The 24,377-nt window shown below is 52.5% G+C and overlaps 9 protein-coding genes and 1 non-coding gene across 10 annotated transcripts; 6 read left to right on the forward strand and 4 right to left on the reverse strand.

The window, feature by feature from the left end:
- Nucleotides 1-1,600: 1,600 nt before the first annotated feature.
- VTN77DRAFT_7064 (uncharacterized protein) lies at nt 1,601-3,268 on the forward strand (the record flags this gene model as incomplete). Its single annotated transcript, XM_069423412.1, has 3 exons — nt 1,601-2,210; nt 2,267-2,861; nt 2,932-3,268. The coding sequence occupies 3 exons, from the start codon at nt 1,601-1,603 to the stop codon at nt 3,266-3,268; spliced, it is 1,542 nt and encodes a 513-aa protein (XP_069275694.1).
- A 406-nt stretch (nt 3,269-3,674) lies between these two features.
- Nucleotides 3,675-6,056, reverse strand: VTN77DRAFT_7065 (uncharacterized protein; the record flags this gene model as incomplete). Its single annotated transcript, XM_069423413.1, has 1 exon — nt 3,675-6,056. The coding sequence occupies one exon, from the start codon at nt 6,054-6,056 to the stop codon at nt 3,675-3,677; it is 2,382 nt and encodes a 793-aa protein (XP_069275695.1).
- Nucleotides 6,057-6,346: 290 nt separating this feature from the next.
- On the forward strand, nt 6,347-7,146 carry VTN77DRAFT_7066 (uncharacterized protein; the record flags this gene model as incomplete). The annotated part of the gene is made up of 2 exons (XM_069423414.1): nt 6,347-6,457; nt 6,568-7,146. 2 exons carry the CDS (start codon nt 6,347-6,349, stop codon nt 7,144-7,146), a joined length of 690 nt encoding a protein of 229 aa, XP_069275696.1.
- A 1,008-nt stretch (nt 7,147-8,154) lies between these two features.
- VTN77DRAFT_7067 (uncharacterized protein) lies at nt 8,155-9,416 on the forward strand (the record flags this gene model as incomplete). Its single annotated transcript, XM_069423415.1, has 3 exons — nt 8,155-8,256; nt 8,315-8,939; nt 9,001-9,416. The coding sequence occupies 3 exons, from the start codon at nt 8,155-8,157 to the stop codon at nt 9,414-9,416; spliced, it is 1,143 nt and encodes a 380-aa protein (XP_069275697.1).
- Nucleotides 9,417-10,331: 915 nt separating this feature from the next.
- Nucleotides 10,332-13,013, forward strand: VTN77DRAFT_7068 (uncharacterized protein; the record flags this gene model as incomplete). Its single annotated transcript, XM_069423416.1, has 4 exons — nt 10,332-10,449; nt 10,526-10,807; nt 10,866-12,689; nt 12,754-13,013. The coding sequence occupies 4 exons, from the start codon at nt 10,332-10,334 to the stop codon at nt 13,011-13,013; spliced, it is 2,484 nt and encodes an 827-aa protein (XP_069275698.1).
- Nucleotides 13,014-14,293: 1,280 nt separating this feature from the next.
- VTN77DRAFT_7069 (uncharacterized protein) lies at nt 14,294-14,609 on the forward strand (the record flags this gene model as incomplete). The annotated part of the gene is made up of 2 exons (XM_069423417.1): nt 14,294-14,499; nt 14,552-14,609. The coding sequence occupies 2 exons, from the start codon at nt 14,294-14,296 to the stop codon at nt 14,607-14,609; spliced, it is 264 nt and encodes an 87-aa protein (XP_069275699.1).
- Nucleotides 14,610-14,933: 324 nt separating this feature from the next.
- Nucleotides 14,934-15,005, reverse strand: VTN77DRAFT_t112. The gene has a single exon. It is a non-coding gene; the product is annotated as a tRNA-Glu (tRNA).
- A 1,290-nt stretch (nt 15,006-16,295) lies between these two features.
- Nucleotides 16,296-17,735, reverse strand: VTN77DRAFT_7070 (uncharacterized protein; the record flags this gene model as incomplete). The annotated part of the gene is made up of 2 exons (XM_069423419.1): nt 16,296-16,885; nt 16,955-17,735. The coding sequence occupies 2 exons, from the start codon at nt 17,733-17,735 to the stop codon at nt 16,296-16,298; spliced, it is 1,371 nt and encodes a 456-aa protein (XP_069275700.1).
- Nucleotides 17,736-18,039: 304 nt separating this feature from the next.
- VTN77DRAFT_7071 (uncharacterized protein) lies at nt 18,040-20,912 on the reverse strand (the record flags this gene model as incomplete). The annotated part of the gene is made up of 6 exons (XM_069423420.1): nt 18,040-18,749; nt 18,796-19,194; nt 19,247-20,152; nt 20,211-20,503; nt 20,556-20,791; nt 20,859-20,912. 6 exons carry the CDS (start codon nt 20,910-20,912, stop codon nt 18,040-18,042), a joined length of 2,598 nt encoding a protein of 865 aa, XP_069275701.1.
- A 1,797-nt stretch (nt 20,913-22,709) lies between these two features.
- Nucleotides 22,710-23,008, forward strand: VTN77DRAFT_7072 (uncharacterized protein; the record flags this gene model as incomplete). Its single annotated transcript, XM_069423421.1, has 2 exons — nt 22,710-22,819; nt 22,891-23,008. 2 exons carry the CDS (start codon nt 22,710-22,712, stop codon nt 23,006-23,008), a joined length of 228 nt encoding a protein of 75 aa, XP_069275702.1.
- Nucleotides 23,009-24,377: the final 1,369 nt, after the last annotated feature.

Below are 24,377 nucleotides of genomic sequence, written 5' to 3' on the forward strand. Positions count from 1 at the left end.
CTCTGGAAGCTGTCAATCGCTGATTCCAAACGCGATGTTGCGATTTTGCAGCTCCTATTTATCTCTCAGGGTAGAGCCCCTTGAGGGGTTGTCCCTCGTATGGGGAACTGTTGCATTCTGCCTTGCGGTGAGATTTCCGGCCTGATGACTGCTGACATGAATTTCCCAGCGTGGTTATTCTTCGTCAGAACAAGGCCCATAGACTATTGTAGACCGCGTTGCACTTGTATCGATGGGGGGCATCATCATTGGCAGCGTCGAAGGTCCACTCCACGGAGGGGCATGCGTCTTGACTCTTCAGGGACGACGTTTTTCCTTGGAGGAAATATCTTGACGTGACGTAAGCCCGTATGTTCCTGAAACGCATTTTCATTAGCCAGAAGAGAGATGCTAATTCGAACTGGAAGGTAGTTGTGGATAGCCTCCCCAGAGTCCCCACATTGTTTACTGCAACGGTCAGCTAAAGGAATGCTTTTTGCGGGGTCCGGGGGAAATTTTATTAAATTAGGCTTTGTGGTTCGGCAGAAATCTCGGCGAACGGCGGACATCAACCGTAGTTGATACTGGCTATGTGCCTGGCACTAAAATACGCCAGTGACTGTTATCTTATACTGAGTACGGAGTACTCCGTAGAACCTACGGAGCAGAATCATCATGACACTCCGCTGTTTTCTATCAAATTGTAGCAGTTCATAAAATGATAGATGCCAAAGGGCAAGAAAGGGGGAGAAGAGAAAGAGATAGCATACCTTTCTCCTAAAGAGGGAGTGGTACTAATGCTGTGCCCATTCGGTCCTCGTTGAGTAGCATTAATATTAGCCTATACTCGGCTCCACTGCCAAAAGATTCGACTCTGTCAGCACCACTAAGTATTATCCCAGAGCCTTGTTCACTTTTATTTAATTCTCGCAACAGGACCTGTGATGGTCCTTTCAAACTCTTCTGTGATGCTTTCTGTTCAGTAAACGTCCTTGCAGATTATAATTCAACTTTAATATGCGTGTGGCAATGGCAATTAACTGGGAATTGTCATATACAGCCCCTGCTATGTTTATTAGATAACTGCTGTCCTCTAAAGTACTGACCAGAATTCCTTAATGACTAGATATAAGTAAAGAGAGACCTAGGAATATTCCTCTAAGAGCTTTAGAAAAGGGAGTGGGCAGCTATTCAACATAGGATCTTGACTAAAAATTAATATCTTTCAGAGCGCATAAGGCAAAGTTAGGGTATTTCTCAACTTCTGAGGCGAAAAGTGCAGAGGACTCCTTGAAATGGCAGGAGAGATACTGGTAGATGGGACATTCTCTATCTATAAATATAAATATTATTGCCTGTTCTATAGATTGGACTGTACCAATGCAACCCTAAAGCGGGATTTCGTTCCCGTCGCGGATTCCTTGATTGTTATTCGGCCGAAGTGCCTCGGCTGATCGCCTTCCCCGGATCTTCAAGAATGGACCAACTTGGACTATTTCTTATCTTCATTTCTTTCTCTTCTGGTGGGATTGACTCTAGCGATCTTCTTCCCTTTCTGCTCCCATTGACCTCGATTTAACATCCGTCGTTACATATACTTTTGGTGTGCTGTCTCCCCACCATGCCCCATCCTCCCCTCACTCGCGCCGAAGTCGCCAAGCACAACACCCCCGACGACTGCTGGTGCATCATTGACCATCGCGTCTATGACCTGACCGACTTCCTCGACGCACATCCTGGTGGCAGCGTCGTGCTGGCCCAGGTCGCTGGGAAAGATGCCACGGTCGAGTTCTACAACCTGCACCGGCAGGAGGTCCTCTCGAAGTACAAGGACAGCCTCTGCATCGGCGTGCTGGAAGGCGAAACACCCGAAGTGATTGAACCAAAACCCGGCGATCTGAGCCCCGTGCCGTACGCAGAGCCCCTGTGGTTGCGGCCGCAGTTTTCGAGTCCCTACTACAAGGACAGCCATCGACGGCTGCAGCGAGCGATCCGCGAGTTTACGGACAAATACGTCACGCCGGAGGCGCAGGAGAAGGAGAAGGATGGCACGTACATCAGCCAGGAGCTGATCGATCGAATGGCGGAGACCAACATCCTGGCCATGCGACTAGGGCCGGGTGAGCACCTGCACAACCGGACGTTGCTGGGCGGCGTCGTCGACGGCAAGGAATTCGACTACTTTCATGACATGATTGTGGCGCAGGAGCTGGTCCGGGCTAATGCGAGAGGTACGTCGCTTTCGCCTGAGGATTCGATGTCGATTCTGACGGAAACTGTCTGGTAGGCTTCCAAGACGGAAACATGGCGGGCATGGCTATCAGCTTGACAGCGGTGAAACAGTGGTTGAATAACAAGCCCTTGCGGGATCGAGTGATGGAGGAAGTCTTGTCCGGCCAGAAAAAGATGTGTCTCGCGATCACGGAGGCGTTTGCCGGCAGCGACGTGGCCGGTCTCCGCACGACGGCGGAGAAGACCCCGGACGGCAAGTATTACATTGTCAACGGGACGAAGAAATGGATCACGAACGGCATGTTCGCGGATTACTTCGTCACCGGGTGTCGAACCCGCAAGGGGTTCTCGGTGCTGCTGATTCCGCGGGGCAAAGGCGTCGAGACGACCCCGATCAAGACATCGTACTCGACCGCGGCGGCGACGGCTTTTGTGCAGCTTGAGAACGTCAAGGTGCCTGTCGAGAACCTACTGGGCGAGGAAGACAACGGCTTCATTGTGATCATGAGCAATTTCAACCATGAACGGTTCATGATGGTGTGCGCGGTGGTGCGCATGTCGATGACGGTGGTGGAAGAGTGTCTGAAATGGTGCAACCAGCGGATTGTTTTCGGGAAGAAGTTGATCGAGCAGCCTGCTATTCGACAGAAGTACGCTAGTTATCCTCTTCTTGTCCCCATTTTTCCTTTCATTTCGTTTGTCTTACTGATAAAACTACAGACTCGCCCGCATGATCTCCCTCTGCGAATCCAACCAAGCCTGGCTCGAATCCATCACCCATCAGATGTGCAACATGACCTACGCGCAGCAAGCCAAACACCTGGGCGGACCCATCGGCCTGCTCAAATCGCACGCCACCCGTTCCGCCGCCGAGATCGCCGACTGCGCGACCAACATCTTTGGCGGTCGGGGTATCACGCAGACGGGTATGGGCCGGATCATCGAGATGTTTAACCGGACGTACAAGTTCGATGCCATCCTGGGCGGGACCGAGGAGATCCTTGCCGATTTGGGCGTTAGGCAGGCGATGAAGAATTTTCCGAAGGCGATGCTGTAGACTGGAATGAATAAATTTGTTGTCGCGTGTATATATATGCGTGTATATATAGGGATGTGTGCATCCAACTAGTTGTTGGGAGGTTTTACTTGGATGATCAAGACGAACAGAACAGTCTCTTTTCGAGAACAGGATACGAGAGGGAAATCCGACACAGGGAACATAACCGTTCTGAAGACCGGAGTTATCAATTTATTTATGCAGGTACATACAATCCACACAGCAGAAAGGAAATAATTGCATTCCATACGGGACGCCGATACCAATGCCACGTAAAACAGGAAAAACTGTATAAATAAAAAGAAATACCTTTTTGTTTTGAGGGTACCTAGACCTACTCTTCGAACCGAATTAATTCCCTTGTTCTTCATGAACCCAACCCAGGATAGGAGGAGCCAGACGCTGTTTATTTCTGTGCCTTTTTATTGCCCTTCACCTTTGAGGATGAGGGCGATGCTTTTTTGCTGTCTTTGCTGTTGTCTTTGGGGCTCTTGGGTTTGTCTGCTGGCTGCTTCTGCTCCTGTTTCTGCTTTTGTGTCTGCTCCTTCGAGTCTCCTCCAGGTTGCTTCTTGTCAGCAGACTTGGACTCTGATTTAGCGTCTTCTTTGTTCTGCTCCCGATTCTGTTGCTTTTCCTCTTTCTTTTCTTCGGCTTTCTTCTCTTCTTCATTGTCAGATCCATCAGATCCGTCAGATCCATCCTTGTTGTTGTCGTCCTGGTCCATATTGTCATTGTTCTTGTTGTTGGCCTTCTTCGGCTTGTTCAGCACCGCCTTCGGGTTCAATCCCTTCTTGCGGATCCGTCTGCGCTCGCCGCGCGCGATGACCTCTGCATCCGCCTCGTCGTCGAACGGACCAAATTCAACCTCGCCCACCGGCTTGCCGTTTTCGTCCGTAATGGGCGTCTTGTCGATGACCTCCTCGTCGTCGGATGCGCCGTCGACATGCTCTGCACTGGCAGAGTCTTTCTTGGCAGCAGCAGCTCCCTTCGTGGTCATGTGCGGGCTGGGCCCGATCTTCTTCAGCTTGCAGACGAAGAACCCGTCCACGTTCTCCCTGTGCGGGAAGTATCGTCTCGCCAGCGTCATCTTCGGATCGAACTGCTTGCCCATGTAGCTCTTGAAGCCCTCGCTGCCGAAGTCGCCCAGCCCCGTGTCGACGATCTTCACGTTGGGTCGCTTGCGCAATGCGTACTGCACCACCTGCTCGTTCTCTTCCACTGTCACGCTACATGTAGAGTACACGATGTAACCGCCCGTCTTGGAGTGGTGGTCCGTCGAGTCGATCGCGGCAAGAAGCAGTTGTTTCTGCATGTGCGGAATCGCGAGGAAGTCCCGCTCCGTCTTGGACGTCTTGACGCTGGGGTCCTTCGAGATGACGCCAGTACCCGTACAGGGCGCGTCGAGGAGCACGCGATCAAACCCGCCCATGATCTTGGGGAATGCCTCTCTGGCGTCGAGGTTCGACACAATCGTGTTCTTGACGCCCAGACGGTGGATGTTACCGATCAGACCCTTGGCACGCTGCTTGTTGGCATCGTTGGCCAGGACGACGCCGGTATTCCGCATCAGCGCCGAAATATATGTCGTCTTACCACCGGGAGCGGCGGCCATATCGAGAATCCGTTCGTTGGGCTGCGGAGCCAAAGCCATGACGGGGAGGAAGGAAGATGCTGCCTGCAGAATGTAGTGGCCCGCCAGGTACTCTGGTGTCGCACCCAGGGGCACAGGAGACTCGAACACCTGCAGACCGACCTTGGACCACTTGCCCACAGGCTCCAACACCACTCCTCGGTTGATCAGCGCCTGGGCCAGCGTCCGACGGTTCGTCTTCAGAGTGTTGGTACGGATGACCACCGGACGCGGCGTCTCGTTCGCTTCGAAGAAGGCAAAGGCTTCCATCGGGGTGAACAGCGACATCAGCTTTTCAGCCAGGAAGGGCGTGTATCCGTAGTATGCGCAGATATCGTCCTGCAAAAGCTGCAGGTAGTCCGCACGGGACTTGCCCGGTTGACCCAGATTTTGCAGGTCGCTCAAGATGCGAATGGTCTCGGTAATGCGCGTCCGGAGCAGCTGCATGTCCGGGGCCAGCCCAGCCTTCGCTTTCAACTCGGCGGCTTCTCCAAAGACATCGGGACGATCGCCTGCGATGTTGGTCTGCATTGCCTGCAGCTCTTGTCGGGCCGCTTCCTCCTCCTCTTCTTTTTGCTTATCCAACTTACGCGACAGACCCTCAATGTTGGCTGCTGTGAGCTTCTGCTCTGCATCGGAGAGATCTTCATCTTCCGAGAACATGGTCTCCCGGGGATGGTCATCTTCCTCTGAATCGAACACGGAATCTTCCTCGAAAGCTTTCTTGCCGCCTTCCTCATCCTCTTCCTCTTCCGAACCGCTCCCGTCAGACCCATCGCTGACCCCGTCGAGATCATCAAACTCATCAGCCATCATATCATCGGCATCGCTTCCCCAGCTATCCTCCTCTTCTTCTTCAGATTCCGATTCAATGAGTTTGACCGGCTTCTTCTTTCCATTTTCCTTTTTCGACGGCTTCTCAGGAGCGACAGCACCGTCACTCTTTCCTTTCCCATTGACCGTTACCCCATTTTCCTTCGACTTCTTCGGTCTTGGTTGCTCCTCCTGCTCAATCTCAGCTTTCCTCCGCTTCTTTCCCGTCGTCTCTAATTTCGCATCGGCCTCGGCGGCTTTTCGCTTCTTGAGCAGGGTGATCTTGGACTCGTCCAGCGGGGGCGGAGGGCCCTGTTTCTTACCCATGCGACGGCCCTGACCCATGATGCCTGCAGATTGAAATTAATTGAACAGCAGAAAAAGAAAAGGCTGTTTGGTGACAATCTGCGTTCTTTGAATGTGGGCCGAAATTTGCTGCATTCGAGACTTTTTTTTTTCCCGTTTTAAAGCGGTGAGCGACGGCAGAATCGGGTCCCGCAAAGGCGGTCAGCAACGACAACCTTGGAACATCCAAGCGACAAGAAATGAATGCATCGTTCATCTAATTATCAGTTACGAGAAATCCAAATTGTGAATGGCATTTTGAAACATAGCTCTTTTCTCTGCATACAGACATGACAGAACTCGCCTTCACCAAGAGCTTTCTCTCCGCCCTCGATGCCCGCCCTGTCAAGCTGCGGTCCGACCATGTCGTTGACCCGCAGACGATAGGACTGCGGGGGCCAGTACGTCGTTCCCTGCTTGATATATTTATGCCCTTGGATTAGAGAGGACGTGAGGGCAATATATTATAGATTCGATCGAAGCTGATACAAATGTTTTTGTGATAATCTAGTTCACCCTCCCCCGCCTCCCTCACCCGCATCCCCCCATGCCCAAGAAGATCAAGACCGAGGCAGCCCCCGGCTCGTTGAAATCGGTCACCGTACACCTCAAATCCGCCCGGAACCCGGTCCTGGAATTCTCCATTGACAATGCGCCCTTGTCGACGACTACAGTGCACGACCTACGGGAGGCGGTGCGCGAGCGCGTCGTCGCTGGTGACGGCAGCACCAACGAGCCCGTGCCCGCAGACAAGATCAAGATCCTGTACAAGAAGAAACCTGTCGGCGGCAGTCCCGAGAAGACGCTCGCGGAGATCCTGACCGAGTCGGAGCCGGAGGTCCTGAGCGGAGGGAAGACAGTCGAATTCGGCGTTATGATTATGGGAGGCGCAAGCATCAAACCTGCCACAGCAGCAACAGAGACACCATCGACAGTACCATCACCTCCCAAACCCGCGGAAGTCCTCTCGACGGACGCCTTCTGGACGGATCTGGAGGGCTTCCTGGAGAAGCGGATCAGGGACCAGCCCGAGGCAGCGCGGCTAGCGGGGGTTTTCAGACGTGCGTGGGAAGCAGAAGCCAGTCGATAGCGTTATCAATACATCAAGCTTGCCAGCTAGACCATGTTTTCTTTCCAGCATTTTGTTATGATGACTTCTTTGCCTAAGTCCATGGTTTTTCTACTCAAGGCCTACCAGTAGACTTCTAGACTACATAATAGAAATCTGTTGATGAAGACGGAACTGCATACTGTACATCTACATTCAATAATGGTGTGAGGGGAAAAGGCGTATTCTATTGGATGATTCCTGTATGCAGTCAGTCCGGTCAGTTCAGGTCAACGCAGCGTCTCAGCCAACACTTCCAGCCTAGGCACACTGTTGGTGCATATGGATGCTAGACAGATTCAAACTATCCAGCTAAGTAGGATGACTATTATATCTATGCTGACTAGTCTACTAATTACTGGTTAGAAGCAGAATTTGCTAGGTAAGGGCAGTAAGTGCCATCAGAAACCTCCTGACTCCAACACACACGGCCCTCATGTGCACTTCTGTCCAAACACCAAGTTGCTGAGTAGGTAGCATATCGGACTGAGATCACTTAATGTAATAGGTTTAGTTCAGTATGGGGTCATCACAGGTCAGCTGACTTCCATACCTACCTAGGTAGGTACCTACCTAACCTAGGTAGGGTAGGTTAGGTTAGGTGACCTCCAGGTAGCTATACAGACCTCATGTGCACTTCTGTCTGAACACCAAAATGATGCACAGGATTTCGGACAGGTCATTTGGGCAGGAAATCTGAGATTTTTGATGCGAGGTTTCTGAGTCATGTGGCTTGCCTATTTAGGTTAGTAAATAAAGGTCACCGCCTGCTCCAGCGCACACCGCTGTATGGTATTCTGCCGGCAGAAACGTCACGTGTCACATGTGTAGGCACTTTCTTGCCTCAGGCAGAGGTAGCCAGTGGCGCCTTCGATAACGGCTATCGATAGGCGACTCCAACACGGCAAGCAGGGAGCACCATCTTCCACAATTTGAGAACTCCCCTCTGGCCGAGACGAGGATAGAACATCCATCTTCTTTCCATTGAAGATGGATGAACAGCGTCCCTCGACTCCGCCTCGTCCTCCGGAGGCGGCTCCGTCGGGCCAGCTCCCCCGCGGTCCTCTGACGCCGGAGCAGCAGCGACGAATAGTATGTGGTCAGAGAATATGCTCAAAGGCGATCTTCATCGTGCTAATGCAGGGGCCAGGAAATCAATCGGATGAAGGCGAAGGCGATCCGCGAACAGCGTGAAGCGGAAGAGGCGAAGAAAGCTGCTGCTGCTGCCACCTCGTCGGCCAAGCCTGGGCCTACTGTTACCGGAGTCAAACGATCATTTGCCTCGATGACTGCATCAGACACCCCCGCGACACTACGCGATGGTCGAGCGAACGCGGCATCCACGGATCGGCCGCTGGACGCGATCCGGCCCGCGCGCAACTTCGCCAAGTACGTCGACTACGATTTCAGCAAGATGACCGATACGAAGGGCGGGTTCCTAACGGAGGAGGATGATCCGTACAACAAGGCGCTGCACGTACGCGATGAGAAAGCGGAGCAGAAACCGGCGCACATGACGCAGCGGGAATGGGAGCGATATCAGCTTCTCGAGCGTCTGCGTCGGGATCGGGCGGGGCCTTTCGAGCCGGGACTCAGCGTGCTGGATGATCGGAGCCAGCAGAAGAAATGTCGCGAGTGCGGCAGCCTCGAAATCGACTGGAAGTGGGAGGAGGCGTTCCACTGCTGCGTGTGCAGTTTGTGCAAGGAGAAATACCCGGAGAAGTACAGCTTGCTTACGAAGACGGAGGTGAAGGAGGACTATCTCCTGACAGACCGTGAGTATTTCTAGTATCTTCGTCTCTCTTCTTCTGCTGATTCTGACTCATTTTGAAACAGCGGAACTCCGGGATCAAGAGCTTCTACCGCACATGGAGAAGCCCAACCCGCACAAGGCCACGTGGAACAACATGATGCTGTACCTCCGGTACCAGGTGGAGGAGTATGCCTTTTCGCCCAAGAAGTGGGGGTCTCCTGAAGCGCTGGACGCGGAGTTCGAGCGCCGCGAGAACGAGAAGAAGCGCCGACGGGAAGCGAAGTTCAAGACGAAGCTGCAGGATCTGAAGAAGCGGACCCGCGTGGAGGCGTACCGTCGCAACCGCAATGGCGCGGCGGGAGGAAATTTCGGAGACGATCTGGGAGGCGGAGGACGACATGTCCATCAATGGGGGCGGGCGGTAGAGAATCCGGAGACGGGGATGAGCGTGAAGAAGTGTGTGGACTGTGGTATGGAAGTTGAAGAACTGGAGTTCTGACCTCCACCACTCACTTCTTCAACCACGAACTTATGTGGTTTGAGTTGCGGTGATGATCTAGATGTATTATATCTATACCCCTGTTGTTCTTTGTCTTTTACTTGATTCATGATTGACGACCTTGTATTATTATTATCTTACCACGACCGGGAATTCTATTACAGCTGGCAAGGAATATATATAGGTAGGAAGACCACCTGGAAAGGAGGTATAAAATATAGTACGTACACCTGAGCCAAGAGTCCCTGGCGCATAGACCAGTTTTTTTTTTTTAATCTCCCTCTCTAGGCCAGTCAAGCGGAGAAAGACATCTAAAGCTTGGACTAAAATATTAAAATGGTTGGATATTTCGACGTTGATTGAACCTATTCCGTGATAAGTCTGTGGAGGATTGAATCCTGTAGGGACAGTAGTACAAGCACCAAGGAGTTGTCTCAACAAGCGTTGAAGAATTCAATATAATCGGGCTATGTTGTGCTTCGAAAGCTACTGGAAAATGCAGAAACTTATCGAAGAGAGGTGAGAGTGTTAATTGTGACACCGCTAAGGGCGGCTAAAGAGGTTGGCGCGGGCGGCAGCGGGAGAATGAACACCTAACTGCTAACCTATCAACCTAACTAGCCGCCAGCCGGAGCAAACTACGACAAGAAACGCGACCTCGACAGCACAGCTTCAGACCCAGACTGTGCCGGGGCTTGTCTTTTCAACAGACAATCTCCCCTCACTCTTTCAAACACGCTTCATGTGCTGAAACCACGCAACCTGCATTCGGCTCTCTCGAGGCTCACCCCGAGTTGACTACGCCCGCGCTGACGACTGACTGGTCAATTTCGAGCACGCACGAGGCCAGGAAAACTCACCACGTCCCTCACGCAGCTCTTCTCGTGAAGATTCCACCATTGGTGGCTTGATCTCATGGCCTGGCAGTCTCCCTCTGCCATGGCCGGGGGTGGTGGAGGGCTCTCTGGTGCGCCAGGTGAGGGTTCTGGGGGCGGTGGTGGACATCCTCAGGGCACCGAGTACACGCTACAAGGTAAGGAGACGAGCGGTCACCTCAATCTACGGTCGTACTGGAGTTATTTTTTGACCAGTTCTCGATTCGTTCACAGGTGTCATGCGCTTCTTACAGACGGAATGGCACCGGCACGAGCGAGACCGCAATGCGTGGGAGATCGAGCGCGCTGAGATGAAGTCGCGCATCGGTCGGCTGGAAGGCGACGTGCGGACCAGCAAACGGCTGCACGAGTCGCTGAGCAAGCATGTCCGGATGCTCGAGTTGGCGCTGAAGAAGGAACGGGAGAAGGTCCGCATTCTGACCAACGGCGAGAAAGTGGAAGATATGCGGGACCCGAAGGAGATCGCCAAGGAGAGTCTGAAGAACCTCCACAAACGTGGGAACCCCCCTGTTCCATTATTTTGGAATCCCCGATCTGACTTGCCCCCTCACAGCGGCCCATGCTAAGTCTAATACCTTCCTCGATACCGATCTCGAGGCCGACGACCCCGACCAGCCCGGTTTACGCCAGGACGCTGAACGGGAGAAGTCTCGCGTGTATCTGAGCAAGTGCGCGCAGGAAGTCGCCTACCATGTGATTCCCGCTTCGCATCCGCCTCCGGATCTCACCGATCAGGACCTCCAGGGGAACCTGTACGGGAACCAGCAGATGCCCCAGCAGAGTCTCGAGGAGGTCTATCTCCAGCAGAGACAGAAGCAGCAACAACAACAGCAGAACAACATGATGGTCCGAGAGGCGGCCCTGCAGAATCACCAGTCCATGGTGCCAAACTACGCGGAGAATGGGGGAGTGGGCCGCGGTGCGGCTCCGATGGCTTCGGTCGAGCGCAGGAACTTTGAGACTCAGCAGACTCCGGTGACGGCGATTGACAACAGGAAGCATGCTATGGATCCCGCTGCTAGCAGCGACGAACGTGCGGAGGCGGCAAAACAGACCTTGGATCCCTACGGTCGCCAAATCCCCGTCAAGGAGGATGCTCGGCCACAGCAGCGCCCGACGGAGGGGACCCAGGAGGATCCAGACGGGTGGAATTTCGATGATACAGCTGTCGGTCAGGAGACACAGTTGGAGAGCATTCCTCACCACCGCCCGGATACCGACGCCTTCCCCAGCGCCAACTTTGTGCCCCCGAAGTCTCCATCCCACCGGCGAAAGAGTTCGGGGTCCTCCCGGCGCAAGACTGATGGCAGTTCGGAGACCCGAGAAGCTACGGGGACGGCACAGCAGAAGACGGATTCCACCTTCAAGGTCCGCTTCGCGCTTCGCGGTCACCTGGACGTGGTGCGAGCCGTCATCTTCACTGGCGGTGGCAGTCCATCTGAGCCCGAGATCTGTACCTGCAGCGACGATGGCACGATCAAGCGTTGGATTCTTCCGGCATCGTATGGTAGCAGTACTACGGGAAGCGACCTGGATATCACGAGTTATTTCACTCATCGGGGCCATGTTGGCGCTGTGACTTCGCTGGCGGCTTGCCCTGCGTCACCGAATTTCTCCAACGGGGGTCGTGCATTGGGTGATGGCTGGGTTTTCTCCGGCGGACAAGATGCCAGCGTGCGTGTCTGGGAGCGCGGCCGGGTCGATCCGAAAGCAACCTTGGATGGCCACACTGATGCCGTCTGGGGGCTGTGCGTCTTACCGGGCACTGCCGGTTCTGTATTTGGGGACCGATGCAGTAACTACGGAGGGCCCGATCGCATCTTGCTCGCGTCAGGCGCTGCTGATGGCCGGATCTTGATCTGGGCTGTGAGCGCGCCGCCTCAAGTGACCTCCCCTCAGCCTGGTGCACGCAGAGGCGCTGGCCGGCGAGCCAACTCCATATCGTCGGGATCCAATTTCCCATCCTCTCCGCAGCCGAGCACCGCTACGAGTACGCCGTTCCATTATACACTTGTGCATCACATCATCCGAAAGGATTCACCCTCTCCTACCTGCATCAGCCCGTTGTCACTGGCTGGCGTGAACTTTGTGGTCTCTTACACGGACGCGTCGATCCTTGTCTATGACACCAGGACTGGCGAGGAAGTGGTCGGGATGGCCAGTCTGGAGACTTACGACGGCACGCCCTCGACTGGAGTGAATTCGGTTGTGACAACCACGATCGGGTTTGATGGCACGGCCAATCTGGATCCGAACCGGGCATTGACGGAAGAAGAGGCGGTGGTGCATGGCGCTACGGGGACGACTGGAGGTGTTGAGGGAGTCATCATCAGCGGCTACGAAGACAGATACATTCGCTTTTTCGATGCCAACAGCGGTAAGTCATCTTTTCGTGCGAACTCAGTTTGCGTAGAGACTGACTAGAGACTGACATCCTTCAGGTCAATGTACCTACACCATGCTAGCCCATCCTTCTGCGATCTCGTCGCTGTCTCTGTCGCCTGACGGCCGGGAGCTCGTATCAGCCGGACACGACGCGAGCCTGCGGTTCTGGTCGCTGGAGAAGCGCAGCTGCACGCAGGAAATCACCAGCCACCGCGTCATGCGGGGCGAGGGCGTCTGCTGCGTGGTCTGGAGCCGCGACGGCCGATGGGTCGCCAGCGGGGGAGGCGATGGCGTTGTCAAGGTGTTTTCGAGATGATTGACGAGATTTATATCATTTTGTTCCTGTACCTGTTCTTCTGACCGGGTTTGCTTTTGTCACTGGCAGAAGAAGTCGAGCGATTGAGTGATTGATTGGGAATTGAATTGTTGAATTGTTCTCCTCGAGCATTTGCAAATGGCGTCCTGAGCCGGGCATCTGTTCTTTATGTGCTATTACTTTCCTCCCCCCCCCCCCCCCCCCCCCCTTTTTTTTTTTGTCTTTTCTCTCTTTGTGATATACCTGTCGTTCTTCCTACAATGGTTTCTTTCATGGCACTTTACCAATGTACTCTGGCCATCCATGTTTATTTGGCACGTGACTGACTGCCTATCTTGCGTCTACTGTAATCCCTCCAGCTCTCCCATTCCATTCCATCCCATCCCACCCTACCTATCCCATTCTATCCATCCTCGTGCCTGTATGGCTTTCGTCCAATCAATCAATCAATCAATCAACCGTCTTGCATGGAAATAAATAACATGTGGTTCCATGCAATCATTGCTGATGTCTATGACATGACAAAGCAAATGGAAAATGGGAGTGAGGCTTCAGCTGCTGCTAACTAGGCACTTATATAGTTGGAGCATACCTACCTCCTCCCTAGGTACCATGCCACGTGGCCGTATTCCTGCTTGGCTGAAGATTAGGTAGGAAATGACCCCTCAGATTCCAGCGCTGGAAGTCGCGAGTCCAACAAGGTCAGTAAAAGGGAAAACACGTTTTGTGAGGCCCTGTTGCGTGAACGCTGAATCAGCCAGTCATCCCGAAGAAAACCAACCAGAATTGATTCCTAGAGCCTCCTTTTAGTGCTGGTCGCAATAGTTAGTCACTGCTACTTCATATCGCCTACGAGACGGCCGGAAATCGGCAGGCAATTCGGGGAAAAAAAGCGTGTTGCATCATGGGCTGCATCCTTCCTGATGCAAACCTGCAGACAGCGGTGAAGGCAGTGTTGGCAGGTGCCTTTTTGAATGTGAGACCCGCAACTCTTGTCTCCTAGTATAGTCGTCTGCTACGTTTAGTACACCAAGGTGAGAACAGTCTGACCAGATCTGCATGTCTACCGATCGAATTATCGTCCATTCCTCGATTGCAACGGAGTTCCTCAGCGCGGTCAAGAGCGCCCTCAACTCCGATCCCTCCACTCCGCCCCGACATAGGTGAACACTGCTTCGAAAGCTCGCGTTGTGGCGCTGATCTCGAGCGCTCTCTCACCCGGCGCTGAGCTCATTCATGGGACTTTCGACGGTACCAGTTCCGACGACTCTGGCGTCCGGATGGCCCCAGTCATTCTCGGCAAAGTCACGGAAGATATGCAAGTCTGGCAAGAAGAGTCGTTTGCCTCGTTGGCTGCATGCATGGTCGTCGACAGCGACGAAGAAGACATCCGGCTCGCGAACAGTGGTGGGTACGGCCTGTCAGCCGCGGTATTCACCGAGGATCTCCGCAAGGGATTCGCACTGGCAAAGAAGATCCAGGCGGGGTGAGTCAGACTGCCAAACAGAAGATCTGGACGATATATTAATAGAATGCAGCGCCGTACACATCAACAGCATGACCGTGCACGATGAACTCTGCCATTCGGCGGCGTGAAGAACAGTGGATGGGGAAGGTTCAATGCCGAGCAGGGATTGAATGAATTTCTTGTGACGAAAAGCGTGACATGGATGGATTAAACGGCCTCATGTGGCCTGCATCCACTATCCATTACAGGCCATACCCAAAGTTTGCTAGAGATAAAAAAAAAACAAAAGACACCTGTATCAACAACCTCGATTTGAGCGTACAGTACAGGCTAGGAACTCGTCTCGTCTGGGATCTGGCACGGAATGACACAAATGTTATATATATAATGATTGAAACCAAGAGCAAAAAAAAGAACCCACAATTCTAAGGGGGCTCGTTTTTATGTTGTTTCTCGGGTAGGGGGAATCGAACCCCCGGCTGCTGTGTGAGAGACAGCGATGTTAGCCACTACACCATACCCGATCTGGTTGGTAGAAGTTCAACTCTAACTAGTTCATATTTGTGGAGGACTGAAGTTGTCGGCATCATAGTAGCCAAGTAGATTTCTTACGCACTCACACTGATACTGGGAAGAAATATCGATTTTTTTTTTGAAAAAAAGAGGTATCGTTTGAAGTTTCTGCTAGGTGATAGTGATCTGATCTCACCCGTGAGACAAACCAAGCAAGTAATATAATACCCGAAGGATGGCCATCGAATTTTTATTTTTGGGGGGGTGGGGCTTAAGATTTATCAGGAATGTTTTCTCTCATCTTTCTTCATATTTTTTTCTTTTTCTTTTATCTGATCCTTTTTCTAATCATCACTTTTCTGTTTTTTTTTTTGTATCATATTAGGTAGGAGTTCTAGTTCTAGTCTAATTAATCAATATTCAATTGTTTCATCGTCTTTGTCGGAAGAGGGTTTTGCCACTGCGGAAACATATATCATGGTCCTAAGACCATTGGCCAGTGACCTAGTTAGTACTACTTAGGTGTATATAATTGAAGTGAAAATAGAAGAATGGTGATTGAAGAGGTGGATTTAGATGATGCTTCAGGCCTCCAGTAAATCATGATTAATCGGAAACTTGTTTCTATAATACCTGGTGCACATTACCCATGCCTCTAATAACCCAACTAGATTAGGGTTTGCAATGAATTCAGCACCTCTTGCTAGATATCCCTTTCCATCCCTGGACGGGACCATAGTCGCTTTAATCCGTCACGTGAGAGAGTGCTGTTCATCTACAAAGAGAGGAAGATATTCAACTTAATTTATATATCTAATGCTAGGTAGGCTTATATTAAATACCATAATAAAGAGAAGATGAAGGGGTCTAGTATAGTACTGTATGATATTGTGGAGACCCACTCCTATCGTCATTAGTCAAACTCCATTCTGGATATAGTCTTCTCATATCGAAGCTCGATATGTCGAGGTATTGTAATAGATCGCCATGTTCTGCATCTTCTGTACCTCGAACAGCATGGCTTTCACGTCTGTATTGATTGATTGATAGGTACGGTTTGGTTCACGGCCCTTGAATTCTCCCATACTTGATAAACGCCATTGAACGTTTCCTTTCTCTAGAGCTTGCAGTGTACTATATAAAGAAAAAAAATAAATAAATAAAAAAGAATATACATTTCCTAGAATTCCCTATTATTAATCTGCCAGCTAATATTTCAGCAAAAAAAAAAGGCTGTTCTCATTAATCATAAACATTATAAACATTACAAGAGAAATTTTTCATTCAAGAAAAAAGCACATTCACCACCGCATCCCGCCCTGATTTCTCGATCTCAAAACGCCATGTCCATGTCCATGTCCATGTCCACGTCCGCGCGAGGAAGAAGAAGAAGAAGTAGAGGAAAATTCATGACTATGACTGCTGCTATGCGATTCTGACTGCGACTGCTCGACTTCCTCCGGCTCCCTCTCCCGATCCTGCCCGTACAACACCTCGCACACCCCTCCCACGGGGATATCCATCACCGCATCCGTCCCTTCACTCCAGATGTCCTTCCAATTCCAGTTGCTGTTCGGCTTGCGGTTCTGCACCGCCCCCATCGTCTGCGATGTCGCTGCGCCGGGCTTCATCTTCTCTGACCCGCCCGGGCGGCGTCGCCCTTTACCGTCAATGACCGCGATGTTGGCCGCCTCGTCGACGATGTTCTCGATGCTGTTCATCGGGAGCGTCAGGTACCCCGTGTTGTACGACGCGAGCGCCACGTAGATGTACACGATTGTCATGACTAGGTATGATGGGATTGCTAGTGACCACCACCGGTTCGGGTAGTAGTAGATTCCGAGCTGGTGCAGGAAGGGGGATGGGAGGTATGACCAGAGGAGGTATATTACTTTGTACACAGGATTAGTACAGAGTCCATTGCGATGGGGTTGTAGTCAGTAATCCACGGTCTACTCACAGAAAGCAAACGACGACGCCAAATACAAGACAAATCCGTAGTACTCGTATGTCGGTACCTTGGGACTCGCCCGCGGCACCGTCGTCGCGTGTCGCGCAGACTTGGCGACCGCCGCCTCCGTGTCGTTGGGCGTATCCGCGTCAGACGTATCAGGCGTCGTGGGCCGCGATGTCGTCGTCGAGAACGGCGGGCGCAGCAGCGACGTCAGCGACGGCGACGGCGGCAGCGGTGTTGGCGGGCGATTGTAGAACGGCGGCGCAAAGGCATTGGGGCCATGGAGCGAGCCAGTCGACTGCATGAAGGGGCGATGCATCGCAAAGTTGTTGTTGTTGCTGTTGTTGTCGTCTTCGTTCGGATCTTGACCTTCTTCCTCCTCCTCCTCGCCTTCTACTTCCTCCTCGATCTCATCGGATATCGTCATCGAGTCGCCGTCTCCCACCGACGAGGCGTTTTCGAATGAGTATTGCGATTGGAAATCCGCGTCGTCTTCGACTTCGATTTCGACTTCTGCTTCTGCTTCTGCCTCTGCAGCCTGCGCATTGTTGCTCATTCCAGAGAATGTGCCATCCTGGCCAGCGGCGTCTTCCTCGCGGTAGTCGTTGTCTTCGAGAGGGCCTCGGCCTCGGTCTCTATCTCCCGTTGTCTGCGTCTGCGTCTGCGTCTGCGGCGCACTCTCACTCTCTAAAGGCGGAAACGGTTGGCTGGTTTCAAAGGAGAAATCTGGTGCTTTAGCGGAATGCCTCGAAGCCGATTTCGGCCGTCCATCACTCTGCTGAGACATTTTCCTGGTGAGATGCAACCTGCCGTCGACCGGCGCTGATGTCGAGGTTGACTTCGATATGGTATCGGAGATGCTTCTTGGAGATTATACTGCCGGCGTTCACCGCCTTGAGTTATGACGCCAGTCAGCGTCCAATAAGAATTCGAGATAAGAAACAAGGAGTGTAACTCGGGAGTATATTGTCGTTTTACACTCGATCTAATCAAAGGACTTCTGGAATGATTGCAGTTGTCCATCCCTATATTCTAGTATGTACATTAATAGAAGTAGAATCATGATATGTTCATTATATTGTGAGTATATCTCAATATAAAACCTTCAACTCCCACAACGGCAGGTCGGTGCCATATTTATCCCACTTGATCTTGTTCTTCTCGTCTAGATGCGCCCCCTTGTTGGAGATGGGGATCACGGCGCTGGTCTGGCGGATCTCTTCCTCGCTCACGCCGCCGGGGTCCCGCGGGATCCACAGCCGCGGCGTCGGCGACGTGATGCACGGCTCGAAGTAGGCGTCCTGCAGCTCCTTCTCCGAATACTCGATCCGCACGATATCGCGGCGGACCTTGCGCCGCAGGTCGGCGTAGTCCTTGTACAGGTTCGGGTGGAACCATTTCCAGATGCGTGCCCATCGGGACAGACTGGCATCGACGTATTCGGCCTGCCTGGCCTGCAGTTCCTCTTCCTCCGTGTCTAGCGACCGCGGGAGGAAGGTCATGAGCGGAGACAGGGCCTCGTTCAGCGAGATGTGCGCCAGCGCAGTCAGGATCAAGAACAAGGCCATGATGATGAGGGGGCCGACCGCCGCTTTGATCGAGAACAGCCCGATCAGGCATACCTCGGCGAGATAGATCCCCGTCATGAGATGTTGCAACGCCCTGGGATAGACCAGCCCCTTCGTGTCGACGTCGATGTAGTACACGAACATGAGGTTGTATCGGTACGCCTGATACACCAGGTACAGTCCTACAAAGGCAAATCCCAGGACCAGAGGCGCAATGCAGGAATAAGAAAGCGCTAGAGGTGTTAGCATGAATCTCTAAAAGAGACCGCTGGCGCTTACCGATGACCCCCATGTTCGTGAACACAGGGAAGACGTTGCCCCAGCTGAGACCGGTGAGCTGGGTCCACCGGTTGAAGAGCCTTCGTGGGGTGGTGGCAAAGAACCAGACCAGTAATTTGAAAATCACAGCACCGGCGATCTGTACGACGGCAATCGAACTCATCGATAATCCTTGAAGGAGGAAGTAAGAGATGTAGAAATTTGACGCCTTGGGCAGGTTCTGAGCCAGAATGTCCTTGGCCGACATGGGAGCTTGGATAATCTGACCGACGGCTGCCGAGGCCGCCGAGGTGATGGTCGTCACCAGGAACACCTGGATGACTTGGAAGCAAAAGTGTGCACTCTGCGTGAACAGCTCAACGCGGGCCAGAGACGGCATCCCCGCTTTTCTCGCGCAGACTGTACTTCGTCAGCTTCCATCTTCGATAATTCAGAAAGGAGTGGAACTTACTCCGGCAGATAGGGGGCACCAACGACATCAGCAACACCAAAGCGGCCGACGGCAGCAGACCAGCAATGACACCCTTGAGGACTTCCGGGAGACCGTCGATGAAGCGTAAGAAGGGAATAACGGAGGTAAGGTAGGAGATATTCGAGATGGTGCCGACAATGGCCGCGGGAAACGACCAAAAGATGATCAGAGCGGCAATGCCACCCTGGACGGCGAATTTGCGCACGATCCGCTGCCACCAGCTGAGGTTCAGTGCCGACCAGATCACTTCCCTCGGGGCAATGCCGATAAATCGCGGCGTCATGTGGAGCGGCTGGTGGTGGGAGAGCGTCTGCAACGCGATCTGCGCGTCGGTCTGCGTGTGAAACTCGATGAATACGGCCGACAAGTACTTGGCGTCTCCGTCGCGATGTTTCCGCTGGAGCTCCTCGACCTCCTGGATGGCCACCGCCAAGCGGGAGCGGTAATACTGGATGCTGTCCACCTTGGGGCCAAAGAAGTTGGCACGATGGGTGGGCCGTTTGGCGTATTGTGACCACGATGTATTATCACCCGTCTCGCAGTCAGCACAGACCTCCGATCCCGTTTTCTTCTTCATCGCCTTCAATCGGGCGGCGTTGGCGGATCGGATGAATTTCGTCTCGGCGTGTTCGAGGCTATAAGCAAGCTTATCCCGCTCATCAACCAGTTTCTGCAGCCGTTTGCAGTCCGAGGTGATCCATATGCGGCGGATGCGGTCGCCAAAGACCTGGCGCAGTTTCTTCTCGTTTTTGTACGATTCCGGCACCGACATGAACAGGACAGTTCGGGACGAAATGCGGTCGGCATAAGCGGGCGAATTGAGATAGGCCTGACGGAGGTTGGCGTAAAACAAACTCTCCCGCGTGATCACGTAGAATACATATGCTAGCAGCAACCGTAATCAGCGCCCTGCTCCGACGTGAAGCCACCAAAAGCAACTCACTGAAGAATATACAGCCCATCAGCGCGTGGGCAAAATATCGTGTCGGATTCACTACATTGCTGAAGCTAAAAGTATCCAGCTGCGTGTTGCCCGCCCCGCCGGTGGCATGGACCGGAAGCAGGATAGGCCAGATAATGACGGCACCAGTGAGGCAGATCGTGCAGAGGACTCGGAGAAATCGAAGGAAGAGATAGCCATCGAGAGAGGAATGATGAAGGACGTGAGCGTCGGAGATTTCCAGGAAGGCCCCAAACCAGTTCACAAAGCCCGAAGGCAGCTCAGGACTCCGTTCACTGAGGAGCAGTTAGGAAGACATCCAAGCCTACAGCAGAGCTGGATACTTACTGATGGTGAAAGTTGGGTAGATGCGTCCTTGGAGCGTACCATCGGAGTTGCCTACGCCGGCAGATGATGAACAGGCCGAACCAGAACAACGCGATGACCAGGGCCGGACAGAGAGTTGACAGTAGCGCCGATCCAGAGGTCGATGAGTTGCCAACGCCCAAGCCATTGACCAATTCTGACGAGGCAGACGATGGGTTTCCTCGAGCAGAACCAATGTTAGGGTCATTATTCGGATTCTAGCGAGGACCGTCAGCCCATCCATCGCTTAGATTTAAAATACATAAATCCGTATAGGGGACGTACGGTTAGGTTACTCTCCCGCTTGGCAAAAAGACCAAGAAAGTCGAGGTCCGCCATCGCAGGCCAGCAGCACCAACCTTTGCCTTCACATCTGTCTGGGGATGTCAACTGGCCGTCTCGGGTGGACGGCCTTTTTGGCTATTTAAGGTCGCTATCGCGCATCTCTGTGTGCTGCAGCTACCCGCAACCCCACGAAGAAATGGCGTGCCCCAGCTGGAGGGCAAATTGGATCTATCAATTCCGTGGGCCGTGAGATATCCTCAATTCGACGATCCATTGGTTCCCGCTGTCTTGGTGGCGGTCTGGTATCCATCTCGATCGCACGACGGGCTGTCGTCGATTCGGCCGTGAGGCTGGATCGCGATACAGAGTTACGGTCCGGTGTGAAATACGAGCCGCGGCCACTGAGATCGCGGCGCCGATCAGGAACTGAAGCGAGATCCACCGAACGCTAAGGAGTCAAGCTCGCGTCCGCCGTCTGCAGAATCATGGGGAGAGAACACGCCAAGGCTGCCACGATGTGCGGGTGTTTTTTCCGCGTCGCTCACAACCAGCACCGCCGGGGAATGTTACATGGGAATTCCGCACTGTCAGAAGTGGAGAGCAGCGACCGTGCCGGTAGTAAGTCTGCAGCTGGCAGCTGGCAGCCAGCCACGCTGGCCAGGCCATGAATGACAGAGTATACGAAGGAACTACTGTCGTTGGACGATAAAGGGTCGTGCCATTGCAGGCTGCAGTAGAAATCAGCAGACCAGCCTCATACTCGATGTCCAGTTTCACCGTGTCTGATCGCCAGCACGGAGCTGGGAAGTGATGTCAGCCAGCAGGGCACAGCTGCATTCAGTTGCGTCTGTACTGGGGAAAATGGTGGTGCTCTCTCAGACGGCATTTCAGATGACAAGGCTTGCTTTCGCACTCGTGCCCTCTGGATGAGCCTATGAGGGAAGGAAGGGGATCGGCAATCTGGCACCAGACCAAAAATTAGACTGCCACTAACCTATGAGATTGATCGATCATAGCTCGCCGTACCAGCACAGTGGTTGAGCCGGCTGCAGATGGCGTGGAAGAGGAGAAGAAATGATTGCTCAGACAAAAGGCTTGGGCGCTGATCGACGCGCGTGTGCGCCGCCTTCTCGATTGGGACAAGCCGCCTCGCGCACAGGCCAGCCCATGCAACTATTTGTCAGCTACCAACCTCTATTATCCAGCAGTCATCTTCAAACAATTGACCTGGGCAATGGATGTCTGCTGAACGATAGTGACGGAGACCTCAGACTCCCAGATCGAGAGGATGTCGTCGCTTTTTCCGAGTCTATGCTAGCATCCACGTGGATAAGTCTGTCCATCAGAGGGGATCTTCAGCTCTTGCTAATATTTGAATAGCCTCTCAGAATCACTACAGAGTACTGCATGCAATTCCCAGCCGGTCCTGCCACGGAAGTCGTCTGATACCTGCATGCGGGGTTTGTGCGTAGAAAGGTCGAGAAATTGTCTGGACAGAACCTGAGAATGCTGTGACTACATGGGTAGCAGTGACTACATATACATACGCATGCATGCAGGATTCGAACGTCATGCGGGGCTTTCTGATCCTCCCAATTTTGGATCGTGCTGATAGGTAACGGTCAACGGGCTGCCAACAAACTTTGCAACGCTGCATGATGCATCTCAAGATAGTTTGAAGTACGGAGTATAACCAGCCAGCATTCCAAGTGGAGTGGACCTGTCAAACTGCCTTGGCTAGCCGGCGGGAGTACCCGCGTTGGACTCGTTGGAGACTCCATCCTTTCAAGATGCTATAGAGTTTACTTTGGATGGATCCATTGGCAGCGCGTTGCTTTTGTTGCCCAAGGTATGCACGGAGTATGCAAGGACAACTTGCACACCGCTCGTGAGCAGTGCGCCTTTTCTAACTGGTCAGAAGCGCTGTCCAGAGTGCTCATTTATCATTGCTACGGCACGAAGTATGTGTACAGACATGTAGTCGCTGATGTGACTTGGTGCTTTACTTACTAACCCGACCAATCATTGGCAGAAACAACACCGTCGGTGTTTCTGGAGAGAAAACTATTCCCATAGGACATAGTGTTGCAGCGTTTTACTCAAAGAAATTCGCAATAGCCCAGCCCATCTCCTTTTCTAAAAGAAATTAATTCCTTAACACTTTCCATTGATGTAGAGATTTTATATCCTTTGCGGTTGATCCAGCTTAGGGACGTCTAAATGGAACAGCAATTTGCAGAGAATCTGGTTGATTTCTGGTTATCTTAAAGCTAGAGACAGGGCACATGGACGAATTTCTTCAGTATGTAGTCAGCCCTTGGACTCAGGCTCAATCGGTTTAGCACATCCCTCTTGTTGCACTGGAACTGTTCGTCTCAGGTACTACCGATGTGGTTCCTCCTTCCTAGTCTAGTAGTCTCAAAGTTGAGTGCTGCATCTACCTTAGGTGCCTAAGTATGAGGATTAGGTAACTTGCAATTAGGAGTCAAGACCGAGGAAGCAGCAGCACTTGAGTAGGTGATCTGTCATTGTGTTACGCTTCTTGACGCTGCATGACATTGAATTTCCGGAAATATTGCCGGAGACGTAAAGTGAATGAGCTTGATGCGAACCTGCCTTTTTGGGAAGGCAGGATGGATTTCCTGCCCGATTAAGCTTCCACTGAGTCCAGTCACCAGAACTTCCCCCGAATCCTTCTACTTCTACTTCTACCATCTTCATCATTTCACCCTTGTTGTTCCATATCTTCAAGTCATCTCAACAAACGGTGTGCAGCTTCCTTTGTTCTTTCAGTCGGAAATACTCCTGAATCCAGCAGCCGCCCGTCGAAGACCCCTCTCCGGTCGAAACGAACGAGCCGATAAACCAGGGTCTGGAGCAAGCGAGAAAGAAACTCTGAGCACATGGATCCTTTAATGCAGAGTTTTGGACCCAGGCTGCGATCTCGATACGTGACTTCGGAGGCACAGAAGGTCAATCTAGCTGTGTAAGAAGCAGTCACAACGACTGCAGGGAGATGAGAATGACCTCACCAAGCGATTCCTTCGGTCGTCGTTCATCAACTTTTCACGACCAGTAAAGTGGGACTTGGGATTTCTCAAACGACGCTGGACCCAGGAAATCGAGAATTCAGCGAAAGTTCCGATCCGAAATGCTTAAGGCTTACAATAGCCATCATCCCGGAAAGGAGAATTGGGTGTGGTGCCCAATCCTAGGTAATTGGGTCGATACTGTTTTTTTTTTTCGACTGTGGCCCATCTGTTCCCATACAAGCATGGGCAAGACACCATGGACACAATATTTGGTAAGACGGCAAAACATGAACTGTTCTCGCCCAAATTGGCTAATTATCGCCAGTGTCATTGAGCGGCAGTTTGATGCTGGTTTCCTCGTCCTTGTCCCACAGCTTCCTGACCGGCCTTATGAGGCAATCGGCAACGTGGTTGAATCCACTAAGTATAATCAAGTCCCCGTTGTCGACAAGGAATCTCTGCAGCTGTTTTTCTCTTCTCTCCCCCC

This window comes from Rasamsonia byssochlamydoides, assembly GCF_041956645.1.
Source record: "Rasamsonia byssochlamydoides strain NRRL 3658 unplaced genomic scaffold VTN77scaffold_56, whole genome shotgun sequence".
Classification (NCBI taxonomy): domain Eukaryota; kingdom Fungi; phylum Ascomycota; class Eurotiomycetes; order Eurotiales; family Trichocomaceae; genus Rasamsonia; species Rasamsonia byssochlamydoides.